The sequence below is a fragment of the Brassica napus genome, chromosome C2, assembly GCF_020379485.1.
Source record: "Brassica napus cultivar Da-Ae chromosome C2, Da-Ae, whole genome shotgun sequence".
NCBI lineage: Eukaryota > Viridiplantae > Streptophyta > Magnoliopsida > Brassicales > Brassicaceae > Brassica > Brassica napus.
The window spans coordinates 16,946,445-16,962,902 of record NC_063445.1 but is presented as its reverse complement, the minus strand read 5'-3'; the positions used below and the strand labels follow the sequence as shown (position 1 = coordinate 16,962,902).

Here is a 16,458-nt window from a genome sequence, read left to right as displayed (position 1 = left end):
CGATTAACTTTTTGCGTAGCCAAAGTGGCATGGCCAACAAAAAGAGAGGTTCGAATGGATAATTTAAAAAAGTTAGAGGTTAAAACTATTTAAATGGAAAGTACGATGTTTGCTACGTATTAAATATCTAAGTTTTTAGCAGCTTTTTAAACTAGAAAGAAATTTTTAACAACCCGGTATTGTCAACCGGAGTTGGTTTGATTTTCTTTTTAATTAACTAGGACTGAACCAAACCATTTCCTAAACAAAGCATATATATGATCGGTTATACCCTCTTCCCTAGTAGAAAAACCCTAGCTGTGTACCTATGCAGCCATCCCCATCATCATCTCCATCGTATAAAACCAGCGGTCTATGAGTTTACGTTGAACACAAGTTAAATCAAACAGTACCCGCGCGGAGGCGCGAGTCAAGTTTTAGTACGTTATTATTAGAGATTTCAGGGGTACAAAGACGTTTGTATAAGTCGCCGACAAACATATTGTGGGGGGGGGGACAAGGATGTTTGTCGACGAACAGATTGCGGGGGTACAAATTGTACTAGCGCAGCTTACACATATACATATATCCTTATGAGACAATGCGGTATGCAGAGAGTGGCTATGTATTATCAGCGGATTGGTTGTATGAATATGCGATAGACGCATTGGTTGTTTGTTGAGGTACGATAGGTACCATGTTTGTTTGTTTGATGCTTCTTGGGGCTTCTTTGGCGACCGTGAAGTCACCGGATGAATTGCCGAGTAGATAGATCTGATCCGGACGCGGCTGTTGCTCTGTGGCGATACGGACTCGGCCCGCTCCTACCCACCCCGGGGCACCATAGCATGTCGGGAAGAAATGTTACAGCTAGACTCCCATTGTGGAAGTTCTATTATTGAGCCATTAGTTTGCGTGTCTAGCATCACATACCTCATTGAGTGATTCCCCTTTTACTCGCTTTCTTTATTCTCTTGCAGGTGAGCATGACGAACATCAGGATAGTCTTGTATTGGGAAGATAATGTTTTTATCTTTTTTACACCACTTATAGTTGCAGTTTATTTTTGTTTATTGAATTTATAAGTATTTTCTTCCGTATTTATTTTATTAAATGTTTCAACATCTTACTCGATTTTATTATTTACTTTAATTTGTTTTAATTCAACATTTCAATGCAAGTACTGATGTGCTCTTGAGCTCATATGTGAAGTTATGAACATGAAAGACATTCAGAAATTGATCCATGATGTTAGCTAACATGTCATACCCATTTTATCAAGTTAAAAGTCCAAGAAGAATCAAAATCAAGTGGTTTATTTATTGTCCAAGAAGAGTGATGAAAATTAGGTGCTTAATTGCATGGAAAGTTTCTCTTTCTTGCATGTAAGGAATGTTTGTTTCAAGAACACACACTCTCTCTCTTCCATGCACTAGTTTTATCATTTCTCATGTAATAAATATATAACTTTGTGAGCAAGTTTAGTTTTATTATAAATAAGTTGTAATCTCTACTGAAATAAAATATGCTTTGAGTATTATTTTTGGAACCTTTTGAGAGGGATTCTCATTTTCTTTCAATGGTGTGTAATATCCATTGATCTATTTGATCCGTCTTGGTGCGTCATATCCAAGGGATAAAACCGATTCGTCTTGGTGCGTCATATCCAGGGAATCAACCTCATTCTCGTCTAGATGCGTCATATCCTAGGGCATTGAGTTGGAATATCAAAGGCCTTATGCATCCTTCGTGTGACCATTCACTCCACAGCCCTTGTCTTTGAAGCTTTATGGTTTCATAGCATAATGGCGTATCCCTTTTACCAACTTAGAGTGTCGACTCTTCAGGAGATTTTCATCATTTGGTATCCGAGAAACACTCTGAGTTTGTTTTTCTTTCTTCGGAGAGCAAGATTTAAGGACAAATCTTTTTGAAGAGGAGGAGTATGATGTGATCTTGGGCTCTTATGTGAAGTTATGGACATGGAAGACATTCAGAAATTGACCCATGATGTTAGCTAACATGTAAGGCCCATTTTTATCAAGTTAAAAGTCCAACAAAGAATCAAAATCAAGTGGTTTCTTTGCTGTCCAAGAAGAGTGATGAAAATTAGGTGCTTAATTGCATAGAAAGTATATCTCTCTTGCATGCAAGAAATGCTTGTTTCAAGAACACTCTCTCTTATCCATGCACTAGTTTTACCATTTTCCATGTAATAAATATATAGCTTTGTGAGCAAGTTTAGTTTTTATTATAAATAAGTTGTAATCTCTACCGAAATAAAATAAGTTTTGAGTATTATTTTTGGAACCTTTTGAGAGGGATTCTCATTTTCTTTCAATGGTGTGTAATATCCATTGATCTATTCAATCCGTCTTGGTGCGTCATATCCAAGAGATAAAACTGATTCGTCTTGGTGCGTCATATCCAGGGAATCAACCTCATTGCCGTCTAGGTGCGTCATATCCTAGGGCATTGAGTTGGAATATCAGGGGCCTTCTGCATCCTTCGTGTGACCATTCACTCCAAATCTCTTGTCTTTGAAGCTTTACGGTTTCATATCAGCAAGGCTTATCCCCTTTATCAATTTAGAGTGCCGACTCCTCGGGAGATTTTCATCAAGTACGTAGCTAACCATTCTCGAGAGAGGATGAGTCGGTGTTAAAATAATATTTTACTGTAAATAAAGTACACAATGTATTATTAACTAAAAATATTTTATGCTTTGACACAATAAAATATGTTTATATACAACATTTAATATTCTATAACTATAATATATGTTATATTCTTATTTTAATATATATATATATATATATATGATAACTCGTTTACTTCTGTCTCAGATGTTTACTTAAATTTTAGTGATTTAAACTAAAATAAGAAACCCAACACATTTCACACTAGTTTAATTCTCTGTTCGGGAACGCGCTAGGCGCTAGTCGGACGGTCGGGTTGGGCCTAGCGCCTAAAGAGAAAATCGGGGATTAATCAAAAATTATGTGGGGCGGAATTTTTAGATGGTTTACTATGTTATAAAACATGTTAATCTTTAATTGTGTATAACGTTAATACATTTTCATGTTTAAGATTGTATAAAACACACAAATAGAATATATAAACTTAATATACTGTAATTTTCATCAAAGTTAAGAATATAAATGATATTTATAAAATTTTAGATCAAATAAACAAATAAAAATATTATTAAAAATAATAATAATAATAAAAAAAAAATAAAAAAAATAAAAAAATAGATTAGGCGGCCGCCTAGGCGGCTAGGCGGTCATTTAGGTGGTCTAGGCGGAAAAACTCGGATATTTAAACCGATTTGGCATAAATCGGGGCGTAAGAGTGACGCGTAGCGCCTAGGCGGCTAGGCGGCCGATTTTTAGAACAGGGATTTAATTTAATTTTAATACTTTTCTACTAGAAACGAGATAATATGTTAGTTAAATTCATCTTAGATATTTACTTTGCATATTTTATAAATAACACGCAAAACTGCAATTATGAAATCATCAACCACAATCTTATTCACCACAATCTTATCCACCAAAACTGTTATCTAAATTTAATAACTCAAGTGAAAATATAAACTTAATTATTAATATTCCAAAAAAAATTAAAATACATTCAATATCAATTTAAATATTTTGTTTTAATGTTCTTTTCAATTTAGTTATATTGTAAAATCATTTAATTTGCGCTATCTCGCTATATAATTACTTAAATATGATCTTCAAAATTATAAAATAGCTTATATATCAAATTATTTAACTAATTTTCTTATTTGGTGTAATAATTTATGTATGCTCTTAATTTTCAATAATATTTTTGATAGTTAAGATATATGAGTGTTTTGCATGAAGGCAACCTTTGAAAATGTTATCAAGCAATTTGTAAAGATTCTCACCGACATATACTTTAATTAGTTTATAATTACTCATTTATTTTAATTTTTCTGCCTTCCCAAAACTTATATTTACTATTTTCATATAGTTAAAAATTTATCAAACACTTTCTATTTGATTGTATATACTTAATTTTTGATCTGCATTTTTTTTGTTTTTATTGTGTTTTACTCTAATTTGATGGTTATTAACTATTATTTTTTAATTGAATTACATGATTTACCTTTTGCAATGGACATATTTAGTCCAACTAAGGCTAAACCTATGAAAAGTTCGTGACCGGAATTTTCTTACGATGATAAAAATCAGATAAAAAACACATCGTCATCACCATCTCCTCTAGTGATATCATCCCTTCTAACTTTTTATGATACCCAGAAGACAACATTTCCTCCCTTCGAATCATTAATAGAATCAGAAACACAACACTTCCTCGTCTAATGGATGTTGGTCCTAATTGACACAACCAAAGACTCCAATTATGTGGATGTTGGTCCTAGTGTTAGTCCAAATCGAAAGAAAATTGTGGCCGACTGAAGGGTTCACAAAACTTGGAAATGAGCATGAAAAAGTGGAAACCCTATATATCCAACAGAAAAGTGGTAACATCTTGCCAATGTTTCAACTCAATGATAAGTGAAGCAGAGAGATAAACGTGAAAACAAAAGCTAGTTGATTTGGTTTTGATGCGGTTTAATGAGGTTAGACGTTGGTTATGCCAACTTAAGTGCATGAAAGATGTGATTAAAATACTCTCAATTAATGTAGGAAATTGGGTGTTATGACCAATATAAAGAATATAATTTTCAAGGTTCATGGAATACAAGTAGGCGATATCTTTTACTTTTGGGAGAATGTGTGCTTAGTTGGACTTCACATGCAAATGGTAGTAACTATACGGCGGTCAAACACGATGAAACAGAAGTTCATTGGCTACAAGTGTAGTATCATCATAACACTACAATGATAAAACATAAGACCTTCAAAATTTGATATATGCAAGACATGATGGAATGGATAATAAGGGTCAATCTATTGATCACAAAATTGGAAGGGAAAACCGTGCGTTGGAAGCAAGTAATAGAAAAGAGAATCAATTTAAGTGATTAGAGACAAAGTTTATTCACTTTCTTTTTATTTGCTGCCGACACAGGTTTTCCCTTTCAAGTTTTTGATCAATTTCTTGACCAATGTTAACCATTGCACTTTTTCCCGTATATATAAAAAAAATTCAAGGCCTTATATTTCACCATTGTAGTGTCATGATGTTATTGCACTTGTAGCCAAATGATATTGTGGTGCATTTTGTTTAGCCGGCATATAGTCGATTCCAGCGAACATCTTCATGTGAAGCCAAAATTGGCACATCCCACCCTAAAACTAAAAGATATCACCAACTTGTATTCAAGGAACCTGGTTAATACTCTTCCTTGTATTGGTCATTACAGTCAAATTCACACAATTAATGAGAGCGTTTGTAAGCACACTTCTCATGCACTTTAGCTGGCATAATCGACTTCTAGCCACATCAAACCTCATCAAACCCAAATCAGGTAGCTCTTGTTTTCATGTTTCTCTCTTTGGTTTTCTTATCCCCGAGTTGAAACAGAGCAAAATGTAACCACTATGATGTTGGGACTATAAATTTATGGGTTCTTCATGGTCATCTCCATGTAACATATTTGTCGGCCACATTTTCTTTTGATCGGACCAGTACTAGGACCAACATCAGCAGCAATGGGTTACTTGCCATGTCATCAAGTGGTATAATATTTCAAATCGGTGAGACAACTAGGGTAGGAAGTGTTTTTGTGTTGTTGATTTCATTATTTGTTTGAAGGGATGAGACAGTTAAAGGAGGATATGTTTTTTGTAGGTATCATCACGGTTGGGAGGGGTGACACTATTAGAGGAGTCAGTGATGATTATGATATGTTTTTATCTAATTATTTTCATCGCTAGGAAATTTCAGCTACATCAAACATATAACGTTATCCAATCATCTTAGGAATTAGGTGTAGACTTAAGTTTCACATAGCTTTAGGTTGATACATTTTAAATTAGTTTTTCCATTGAAAATATTGGGCTACTGACCAATCCTCTTAATTCATAGGCTTTATATTAATCTTTTAAAAATGATTTTAAATTTTATCTTATGACACCTCAATAATAAACAGATCCTAGATTATCATTGGATTTTATAAAATCTATTAAATTACCTCAATTGAGATCAAATCATTTAAAACAAACACAAAAAAAGTCAAAACACACTATACCAGACGCGAACCCTAAACCCTAAACGCTAAACCCTAAACCCTAAACGCTAAACCCTAAACCCTAAACCCTAAACCCTAAACCCTAAACTCTAAACCCTAAACCCTAAATCCTAAACCCCACTCTTTAACTCTAAACCCTAAGTTTGTGACTTTTGATAAAACATTAAGTGTTATTTTTGTGACTTTTGACCTTGAGTGCTAGTTTGGGAACAAAAACTTGATTTAGTGCTATTTTTGTCTTTTTCTCTTTTGAAATTTTAGTAATTTTTTTTCTGATCGTTTGTTCCATCATGTTTACCATTGCATGTATTAATGGCATTAGCCAGGAGATAAATGGAGATTTTGATATTATAGCAACACTAATCAAACTGGCCCGAACAACGGACGGTCATTGAAGAAAACAGTGAAAACCCATCCTAACTTTCAGAACCAGTAAATTCATAGTATTTGTCACTATTTTTGAAAACAAACACACCATAACCTCACAATTTGTAAACGCACTCTCGCCTCAAATTTGTGCCATTGATCCGTATCCGACTAAGTTAGGGCATCACGACCTCAAAACCTGCACAATGATAGAGCATCGTCATACCAAGTGAAACATTAGCCTCAGCTTTCCAATGGTATAAAGTTAATATACAAAGATTTTATGATTTTCAAACTATAAATATAATAAATTTGTTTTTTATAACCGCGGAAATCCAAAAAAAATCTATGCCCAAATACTAGTCCCACGAAGCTTTGTATCCGATACGCAACTAATTTATCTAAATGGCACGGCTAAGTAGCCAAGGTGAATTAAACCTAGAGAGAAAATTCTAGCTGGAACCCTTTTACGATTTGGTTAATAAATTTGTTTATGGCTTCCTAAATCTCATGATCGGTTAGACTTTATTGATGATTCATTGGACTGTAACTGTAAAAAATTACGGTTGATTTTGGTCATAGTATTTTTTTATGTTGATTTGTCTAATGTAGCTGTAAAATGAGAAAATAATAAAAATAAAAATATTCCAACAGTAATTTTTTTCACTTTAGAAAAAATTCTCCTACAACCATTTGTTCATTTTTGGCTTTAGCTTTAAAAATATATAAACTTGGTAATTTTTACGATTGTATATAGAAACTAAAGCTAAAGACAGGCTACAACTTAACAAATCTCCCCCTTTATCTCATTTTTTCTGCTTTATTTATATATATTTAAATCATCAAACGTTACTGATCATGATATAGTTAATGTTTTTAAGTTAAAGTCTATATCAAATCTCTACTAACTCTTACCAGTCATGATTTAACTTTATTTTAAACGTTAATAAAAAACAATTAAAAAACCTTTCTCTTATGTATTTTAGGCAATAGACCTACATTTTATTATTTAAGCTGTAGAATCATATATAATATCAAATAAATTAGATAATAGTAGATATAATTTTTATTATTTAGATATTAACTTTGATAATTTATAATTTATTTATTAATGTAAATTATTTTAATAAATAAAAGTAATTATTTATTTATGTATCACATGTCTTAAGTATTTTATTTTAAATATCTACGGGCAAATACTTACATCTACAACCAATTTAACTATCAATCTACAACAACAAAATTACAGCTACAACGAGCTCATGTACAACACAAATATTAAAGCTAATTTTTTACAGCCACAATTCAACCAATCATGCACAAATGTAAGCAAAATCACTAAAAGATTGAACTCCATTGTTGGGTCAATTTGTCTTTTGAAACCCCCCCCCCCAAACCAGCATTCAAGTCTCATATTAAGCCCTATATAAATGTTCATTTTTATCACTAGTTTGACCCCAGTTAAACTGAGTTTTGTGTCTGCCATTGTATGTATCTAAAACGGCATGGTCAATACGAAATAGATTAAAATGGAAGTTTACAAAAGTTTAAAGTGAAAATGGTGTAAAAGACAAATTGAGTGTTACTTTTTTTTAATGTAAGTTGAGTGCTTTTTTGACGATTTTATCTATGTTATATCATGCAATGCAACATAAACACATAATGCTCACTAAATATGTTTAATAACATCTATTGTTGGTTAGAAATGAAGATATCACTTTTAACTACAAGAAAAGTTATGATTAGAGGAAATAATTGTAGCATTTACGGCTAATGGATCTTTCATGTCCACTCACTCGGTTTGTGGATTCCATTTCATGTGACGAGTGGTGCGTTAATTTTTCTGAAAGTTTGAAAGTCTTGTTTATTGTCCTTGCATTCACCGCATGACGAGTAATTTACTCTTGCTCTAACCTCACTCGCAAAATATTGTAAATCACTTCTTGATAGGTGATACATCCTTCCACTACTTTAGATTAAACACGTTTAGTTATAGATATTTTTTAGATGTGTGACTGAACAAGATAAGTGCACGTTACTGATATATGTAATCAAATCAATTCTATTAATTTTTTCACCATATACCACAAACTGAAATGTTACGTATTTTCCCACTAATTTAAAATAGAGGGAAAATTTTACTTGTGAGTTGGTTTTACAAACGTAAATGTTTTATCAGTAAATGTAGTATACTAGTATGTATGCAGTTGTACTACAGGGTCCGAATATTCTACAGGCCTGGGACGTCACATTCATACAAAATACAATTTTTATAAAAGATTGCAAAAAGGCAAGTGACAAGATATATGAAAAGAGAGATAAAAAGGTGTAAATGACTTACGTTATCTTTGATTCGTGTACACTAAAACCTCTATAAATTAATAATATTGAAACTTTAAAATTTTATTAATTTATAAAGATATTAATTTACAAAAATTTCCTTATTTAGATTTTTTATTTTAAAAAATATTTATTATAAGATAAGAAAAATATTTGATTTTAGTGTATAGACATTAGTTGTTATTTTTGAAATTTGACATTTATATTATTTTTGTTATATTATTTGATGTATATAATATATATTTTACATATAATATTACTAAATCTCATCAAAAATATATGAAGTGCTAAAGAAATATAAAGATAATTCCATTGAATATAAAACAAACAATATAATAATAAGTTATTACTTATATAAAATATGTATACATATAAATTATTAATTTATAATTTTAATGGGACCATATATTTACATAGAATTTTTTAAACAAATATTATCTTATTATATTATCGATTTGTATCAAATTTTGAACAAACTCAAATTGTGACCGGCAAAATTTATTAATTTATAGAGATTATTAATTTATCGAGTATTAATTTATAGATGTTCTACTGTACGTAGAGTTTATGTAGAGATAAAACATTTATGTAGAGTTTCATTATAGAAAAACATGTATTTGTAACCAGCTCTTCTTGAACAAAAAAAAAGTAACCAGCTCTTTCCCTTGGAATAACTCAAAGCCAAAACATTCAAAGGGATGATTTTTTTTTTTTTTGATTAAGCTGGGGTAAAAGGTATGAGTATTTATTAGTAAAAAAGTAGAACTTTTTAAGGTTGAAGGTTGAAGTTGCCCAGGTCCCATTAACTCAATTTTTTATTTAAAATAAAATAACTTTATAATAGAGTTAGAATTTTATTCTAATGGTATTATATTTTAGAGAAAATAGAATGATAAACAAAATGATGAATGGATTACTCTATGTATAAAGTAAATTCATTTTTTACTCTGCTATAATAATGAAAAATAGAATAGAGTTGAAATATTTTTACTCTAAAATTTTATTTAAAAGAAAAATAGAGTGTAGTTAGAAATGCTATAATAATTCGGTATTTGTAACTTTGGTGGATCCTATTTAGCAAAAGGAAAAACTTTGGTGGGTCGTCTCGAAGTTTTACTGGCTTGAAAGTCAAATAACGTTCTGTGTCTTTTGTCTTTTGTCTTCTGCCGACAATGTTCATGAGTGTTCATTTAGCTTTCTTTGTTTGTTTGGTTAAAACCGATTTCGATCATTTGGATCTTAGCACTTTTAAACATGAACGAGTTGCGATGAGAGTGAAGTGAAACATGACTCTTTCTGTTTTTTTTCTTCTTTTACGTAGGAACAAGTAACGATGAACGTGAAGGTTGTGTCCCATTCTAAATTCTAAAGAAAAAAAAAGCAAAACTATCACATGGTATCACAATTAGTGTATTTATTCCAAATTAGTCTACAGTCCCCAATTAACAAAAACAGAAATAACTCTCCACCGACAAAGTTTAATCCCACAAGGAGAAGGTATATGGTTCTCATTCAAAATTAAAATTGAAATCTGTGAGTAGGTGACTTTAAACTTTATTATTTTAATGATTAAACGGTTTCTGAATCCAAAATCTATTTTCTAAAAAGGGTTAAACTACATAATATAAACTTTGTCATAGATATCTCAATGACAGTTTATATTATGTAGTTTAACTCTTTTTAGAAAACAGATTTTTCGAACACAATTTAAACATAGGACTTCTAAGATTTCCACTAAGTAATGTAGATCATGTAACGTAACTTTTAGTTGGAGAAAAAAACATTTCTCAACGCGACTATAACTTGTGACTTCCAGATCATTTAGTTTAACTTTAAAAAAAAAAATTAAATTAGTCACATGATTAGTTAGAGAGAAGCAACATTTACTGTACATCTTATTTCACGTAGAAAAATTGCAGCTCTTCATTTGATTTTTTGGTTCCTTCGCCTTTTATTGCAATAGTTGTCCAACGCGAAATTTAATTTCTCATCATCTCGGGAACGCAATAGCAAGAGCAAGATCCAGATCTGGTCCAATTGGTGGAGTCTGTTTTTTTTTAGTTTTGTCAGATTCACAAAACCACACTGACCTCTCACTTATTACAGATCTTGCAGACAAATTTAATGTCATCCAAAAATTAGATATGCCCATGTTACGCTCCAACCGAGATAACTATATGAATATATTCTATACATTTACATTTCAACTACAATATGCAATGCAACAGTATACATTGATCATTGTTATAAAGAGTTAATTTACCGACCATATGTAGTTATTACGTCTTTGTTGCCTCGACCATCAAAATTTAAACATGTGTAATGCGAAAAAAAAAGACGGTGCTAATTTACATGTAATTATGCTAACACACGGACGTTGATAATTAAGCTGTTGATTTCATTTTTATTATATACTCCCTCTGTTTTTTTCTAGGTACGTAGTTTTAGGTGAATGCACAAATATTAAAAAAATTATTAATTTTTCCAAAAGTAGCATTTAATATATAAATTAGGTGTAGTTAAACCAATCATTTATAAATATATATTATTTGATTGGTCACACTATACCCAATAAAAATAAAAATTATTTTAAATTATGAAATTTTTTATATTTTGAAAAAAAAAAAATTTATTTAAACTATTTACAATAAAAAAATACAATAAAGAACAGAGAGAGTATAATCAACAATCTTGCAGCAGTTGTACACATCCCCACCACAACAGACACTGGTCCCTACTCCGAAAAAAGTTTATAAGAAACCCATTGGTCCAAAGGGAATCCATACAATACTTTAGTATCCACATCAAATCCAACTTACAACTTTAACCCTCCCCCATAATAAAACTAAAGGGTAAATTAAAAATTGACATAGGAGGCCAGCACATCTTTTTCCTTGTTTAATTAGATGGAATATAATTTAAGTAGTTGGGTGGGATTAACATCGAGATCCTTTCTTACAGTAGAGAGCACCAGCATTGCCCGTGACGGAAGCCACCAACGCGGATGGTCTAGCCGACAAACTTGAAGCCTTAGCGTAGCTCGAAGAGGCTCTTCCACCCGCAGGCGTAAAAAACGCACCGTTTAGGAAAAGGTCACCTTCTGATCTCCAGTTCCACTTCTTCCATTTGCTTTGTGGTGCATCTTCGTATTTAGTCACCTTTTTCAAATCAAATACTTGTAGTTCAATATTCTCATACATATATATATGACTAAAAGAGAATTATATGTACTAGAATATTAGCTCTTAATTTACCTCTTTGAAGACATGGTCATTGGGAGCAAGAAACCTATTGCCTTGACTGTTTATAGTTGGAGCTGCACTCCCACCAATTGCATACATTTGCCAATGCGTATAATCGTTATTTACCACATGAAAATATCCATGCCTACATCTGTATAAATCCCAAAGTTCAAGGGCTTTAGAAAAATAATATAATAATTCAATGACATATTTAGCAAAACTCTACAAAATAAAGTAACTTTATTTACCTGGGCATTCTCTGAACAAGCCCTTCACCAAAATGATTAAACGCAATGGTGACTTGCATGTTCTTGTCTCTCGTGTACGAATCACTGTGTCCCAAAAGCATCACCTTGTTATGGTGAGTCAAGTAGTTATTAGAGATCGTAATAGCCGTAGATCCATGAATGGCGTCGACCAGACCGTCCGCGCAGTTAGACAACGAGCAGTGGTCAACCCACACGTGGGACCCTCCGAAAATCGAGATAGCGTCACCGTCAGATGCCGTCCTCCACCCGTAATGCGACGGAGAATCTCTGACGTAAGCATTCCCTCTCTTCTTGCAGTCGTGGATGTTGATGCCGTGGATGATGATGTTGGTCACGTACTGGGCAGTGATGCACGCGCCACCGGCGATATGGACGTTCGCTCCACGGCCGTCAATGGTCTTGAACGAGTTCATGAGCAGCTCTTCTTTCAGTTTTATGACCATGTCACGTGCAAAGATGATCCATAGCGGCTCGTCTTGGATCACTGCGTGTCTTAGGGTTCCCGGTTTAGGGTTAACCACGTCTTTGTCGCTAGGGTCGGTCACCACGTAGATTTTGCCGTCACGGCCGCCTATTGCGTGTTTGCCAAATCCAATGGCACAATCAGCTAGTCGTTGTCGGTTCTTCTCCCATTTCTTGTCGCATCTCCAACAATCATCGATAGGGTTTCCTGTCCCACATGAGAGGACACCAAGATTCCTCCTAGACGCATTAATCTTCCTGTAAATATATAACACACAACACTGTTAAAATGCTGGATGTTCAGTATGCAAATACGAGACGATGTAGGAAAAGATTACTCACTGGTTTACTTCTTGAACTACTAGTTCGGGGTCGGAGACATGAGCAGAGTCGATGAAGGTCGGACCTAGGACAAGGAGGAGACATGAGAATAGGGAGAGAGACAAGTGAAGAAGTGTCATTCTCCTTATTGTCTCTCAAGAGAATTTTATTTATTAATGTGTTATGAGATTTGAATGTTTTTGTTTGGTGATATAAAATGGTGAGAGAGGCTTTTAGCTTCTTATATAGGAAAATCTCTTACCCTTAATTTCTGAGTTTTTAATTTTATAAGAAGGGCCCACTCTTTTCAGATTCTTTAATTTACCCTCTGAATTTAAATGTACGATGTTTAAGGTCTTACACACATATTAAGAAACAATAAATACACTAGTTTAATTGTTATTTTTTGGTTATATCAATAAAGTTTCATCACTCATAATTTTACTTTTTAATTTATGTTTAAATTTTACAAATAAATATATTAATTATATCTAAAAACATCATACATTTGTATACAAAATAAAAAGATAGAACATCTTACATTCTTATCCGGAGAGATTACTATTTACTAAACCTACTTGTTGATTAGGAATATGATAGAGGGAAAAAAATGAACACTAAGCTCTTTTTACAATTATTTATGGGAGCTCTTATGAGCATCTTAATTTTATTGTTTAATAGCTTGCTAAAATCTCTAGGTAACTATTTCTCTGTCAACCAGCGTTGATTATTTCGTATTGATTCCAAAAGATTACTGCGTTTAAAAATTAAGTATAAAACATACCATCGTTGTTTATATGTTTCTATTTCGCTGTAATCAGTATAAAACATTGTACATAAGAAATGGACTGCATACCAAATTCAATTATTTATCTCTGATATTTTGAACGTATAATTTCACTACTTTTGTTTTATATTATGTAAAATATATTTTTTTGAAAACAAACTTGTATAGTTTTTTTTTAGATTTACTTGTATTGAATAAAGTAGACGAAATATTTGTAAATATCCATAAATATTTAAAAATTTCTGTAAATTTTTTGGATATCCGAAAACCCGGATGTCAGTATTTTTTTCGAAGCAAAGCAAATTGAAAAACCATATATCCATAAACTACGAATCAAATCACAAATAATAAAATTAACATTATATCTGCTTCGTACCCACACCTAGCGTATGTAGTCGATTTGCTTGCATATATGGTTTGTTACGATGAACTTGTAAAATTAAAATGTCATATCATTTGCGATATATTTTATATATTGTTTAATGTCATGATCTTAATTTTTGTTGATTTTGTTTAGTTGATCATGGATTGAAGTTCATGAAACAAAAATTTTAGACACAGTTATTTATATATTTAAAAGACATTAATTGCAGGGGTTTTAGCACATTTTTTAATTCATCAAAAGCTTCAAGCTTGGTTACTACTATAGCAAGAGAGAATTACCTATGTTTTTGACAAGAAACATAAACTACAATAATTGTAGAAGTTAAACAAAATAATTCTTCATATAAAAATGACTACAAATTCGAGCCAAAGCTTAAATGCGTTAATGGAGTCTTCACGACAAAGTCGGATAACTAAAATTTAGTTATTTTTTCTAACGTTGAATACCAACCCTCACCTACGAGAATCACACACACATGTACTCTCGTTTGCATCTCCTGGTCCCGTATAGACCGATACGCAAGATAACAAAATGGTGGATAAACTAAAATGATCGCTCAGTAAGAAAGGCGAGAGGACATCTTCTGTCATATAAAGGAGGTATAATGGTGATGAACTCTCCTCTATAAAAGAGAATGATGGAAGTAAAACCAAACCCGGCGAATCCACCATTAAAATCTTCATAAAAGAAGGATATACATTAAGCTTTAAATACAAACCCACTGAATCCACCAGAAATCTTAAGAAACTATAGATATCTTAATGAGTCATGCCAAAATTGTTGGAATTGTTAGCTCATCATTAGCCAGCCAATCAAATGGATAAATGACGGAGCAGAGATGTTTGCCGGAGATAGAGGGGAAGTCGCCAATAAAAGGGTAGAATACATGAAACTTTGAAGAACTGGTCTTACCGGAGCAAATTAGGCGACCAACAAGGCACATCAGATAAAAGATATGAGCTTTGTCAGAACCGTAGATCTTGCCGGAAACGGTAGGCATGCAGACTGATAAAGACCTGTCGAGTTAGCGGTGGTGGGAGGTTGACGAAAGAACTCCGGTTCAACAGCAACAAACCTCGAGCTTTTGTATCTGGAATCGGGTCCCCACGTAAGGAGGTGATGTTGCGATGGAAAGAAAAAGGCTCACCATAATAAGTCTTCAGGTAGGAGCTTCTAGATCTTTAGTGAAGCGACTGTTGAGCGGCGGTTCATAGATTTGGGGGCGAAGTATAAAACAGACCCAACTAGGTGAAACAGCGAGCCAAGCTAACATGTGACTCTTTCCAAAACCCTCAGAGAAAATCTCGTTCTGATGGTCTTAAACCAATCCTTTGAGATGACCAAAGTCTTAGTAGAGGATGCTAAAATCTGAAACAGAGCACAGCAGTTAAGAGAACCAATGCATAGAACAGAGACATGAGCAGGTCACTGGGGAGAAACACACAAGAGGAGGACAAAAGAGACGCCGACAGATATATGTGTCACCAGCCTTGAAGAATGAAATCAGGTTTAACTCCTCAATAGTCGTGCTAGAGAAGGAAATAGGGCTTTTCGAGTTGAATATGGTTCTAGAATTAGTTATAGGTAAATCTTTTATTTTGTTGTAATTAAAAGACATTAGTTTTACGCGTTTTAGTTGTAGACATCTTGTTTTTTTTTTTTACAACGAACGACTATCCTTGTTATATGATTTATTAATTTAAAAACAATAATTTCATGACGTATGAAACGTTCGCTGAATGTTATATGGGGTTAAATGTCACATGAACGAATAAATAACTCCATCGGATGTTAACTGTACAACGCAACGTCCCAGAGCAACATTAACCACGGTATTTAGGCTACGGTGCTTAGAAAAATAAGAATAAAATAGTAGGTGGGTTCCATCATTTTTGAAAATGGGGTGTTTCTGGTGCATAAATAAGCAGCGATGTTGGAGAGGATTTTCAACTGTTCACGGGTCCCCCTGACACTTGGCGGTCCGTGATTGGTGGGTTTTAAATTTTTTTTTTTTTAATCAGAAAAATGGAAAAAAAAATAATAATAATAAGCACCCGATGCTGCTCTTAGGATAAACCTTCTCCTTTTTTTTTCTTTTTTTTTTTGTAACTGAACCT

General features: G+C 32.8%; 1 protein-coding gene across 1 annotated transcript; it reads right to left on the bottom strand.

The window, feature by feature from the left end:
* Nucleotides 1–11,531: 11,531 nt before the first annotated feature.
* Nucleotides 11,532–13,419, bottom strand: LOC106381139 (probable pectate lyase 5). Its single transcript, XM_013821008.3, has 4 exons — nt 13,191–13,419; nt 12,366–13,106; nt 12,130–12,268; nt 11,532–12,033 (listed from the first exon to the last, which is right to left on the bottom strand). Exons 1-4 carry the CDS (start codon nt 13,307–13,309, stop codon nt 11,812–11,814), a joined length of 1,221 nt encoding a protein of 406 aa, XP_013676462.1. The 5' UTR covers nt 13,310–13,419; the 3' UTR covers nt 11,532–11,811.
* Between the last annotated feature and the right edge of the window lie 3,039 nt (nt 13,420–16,458).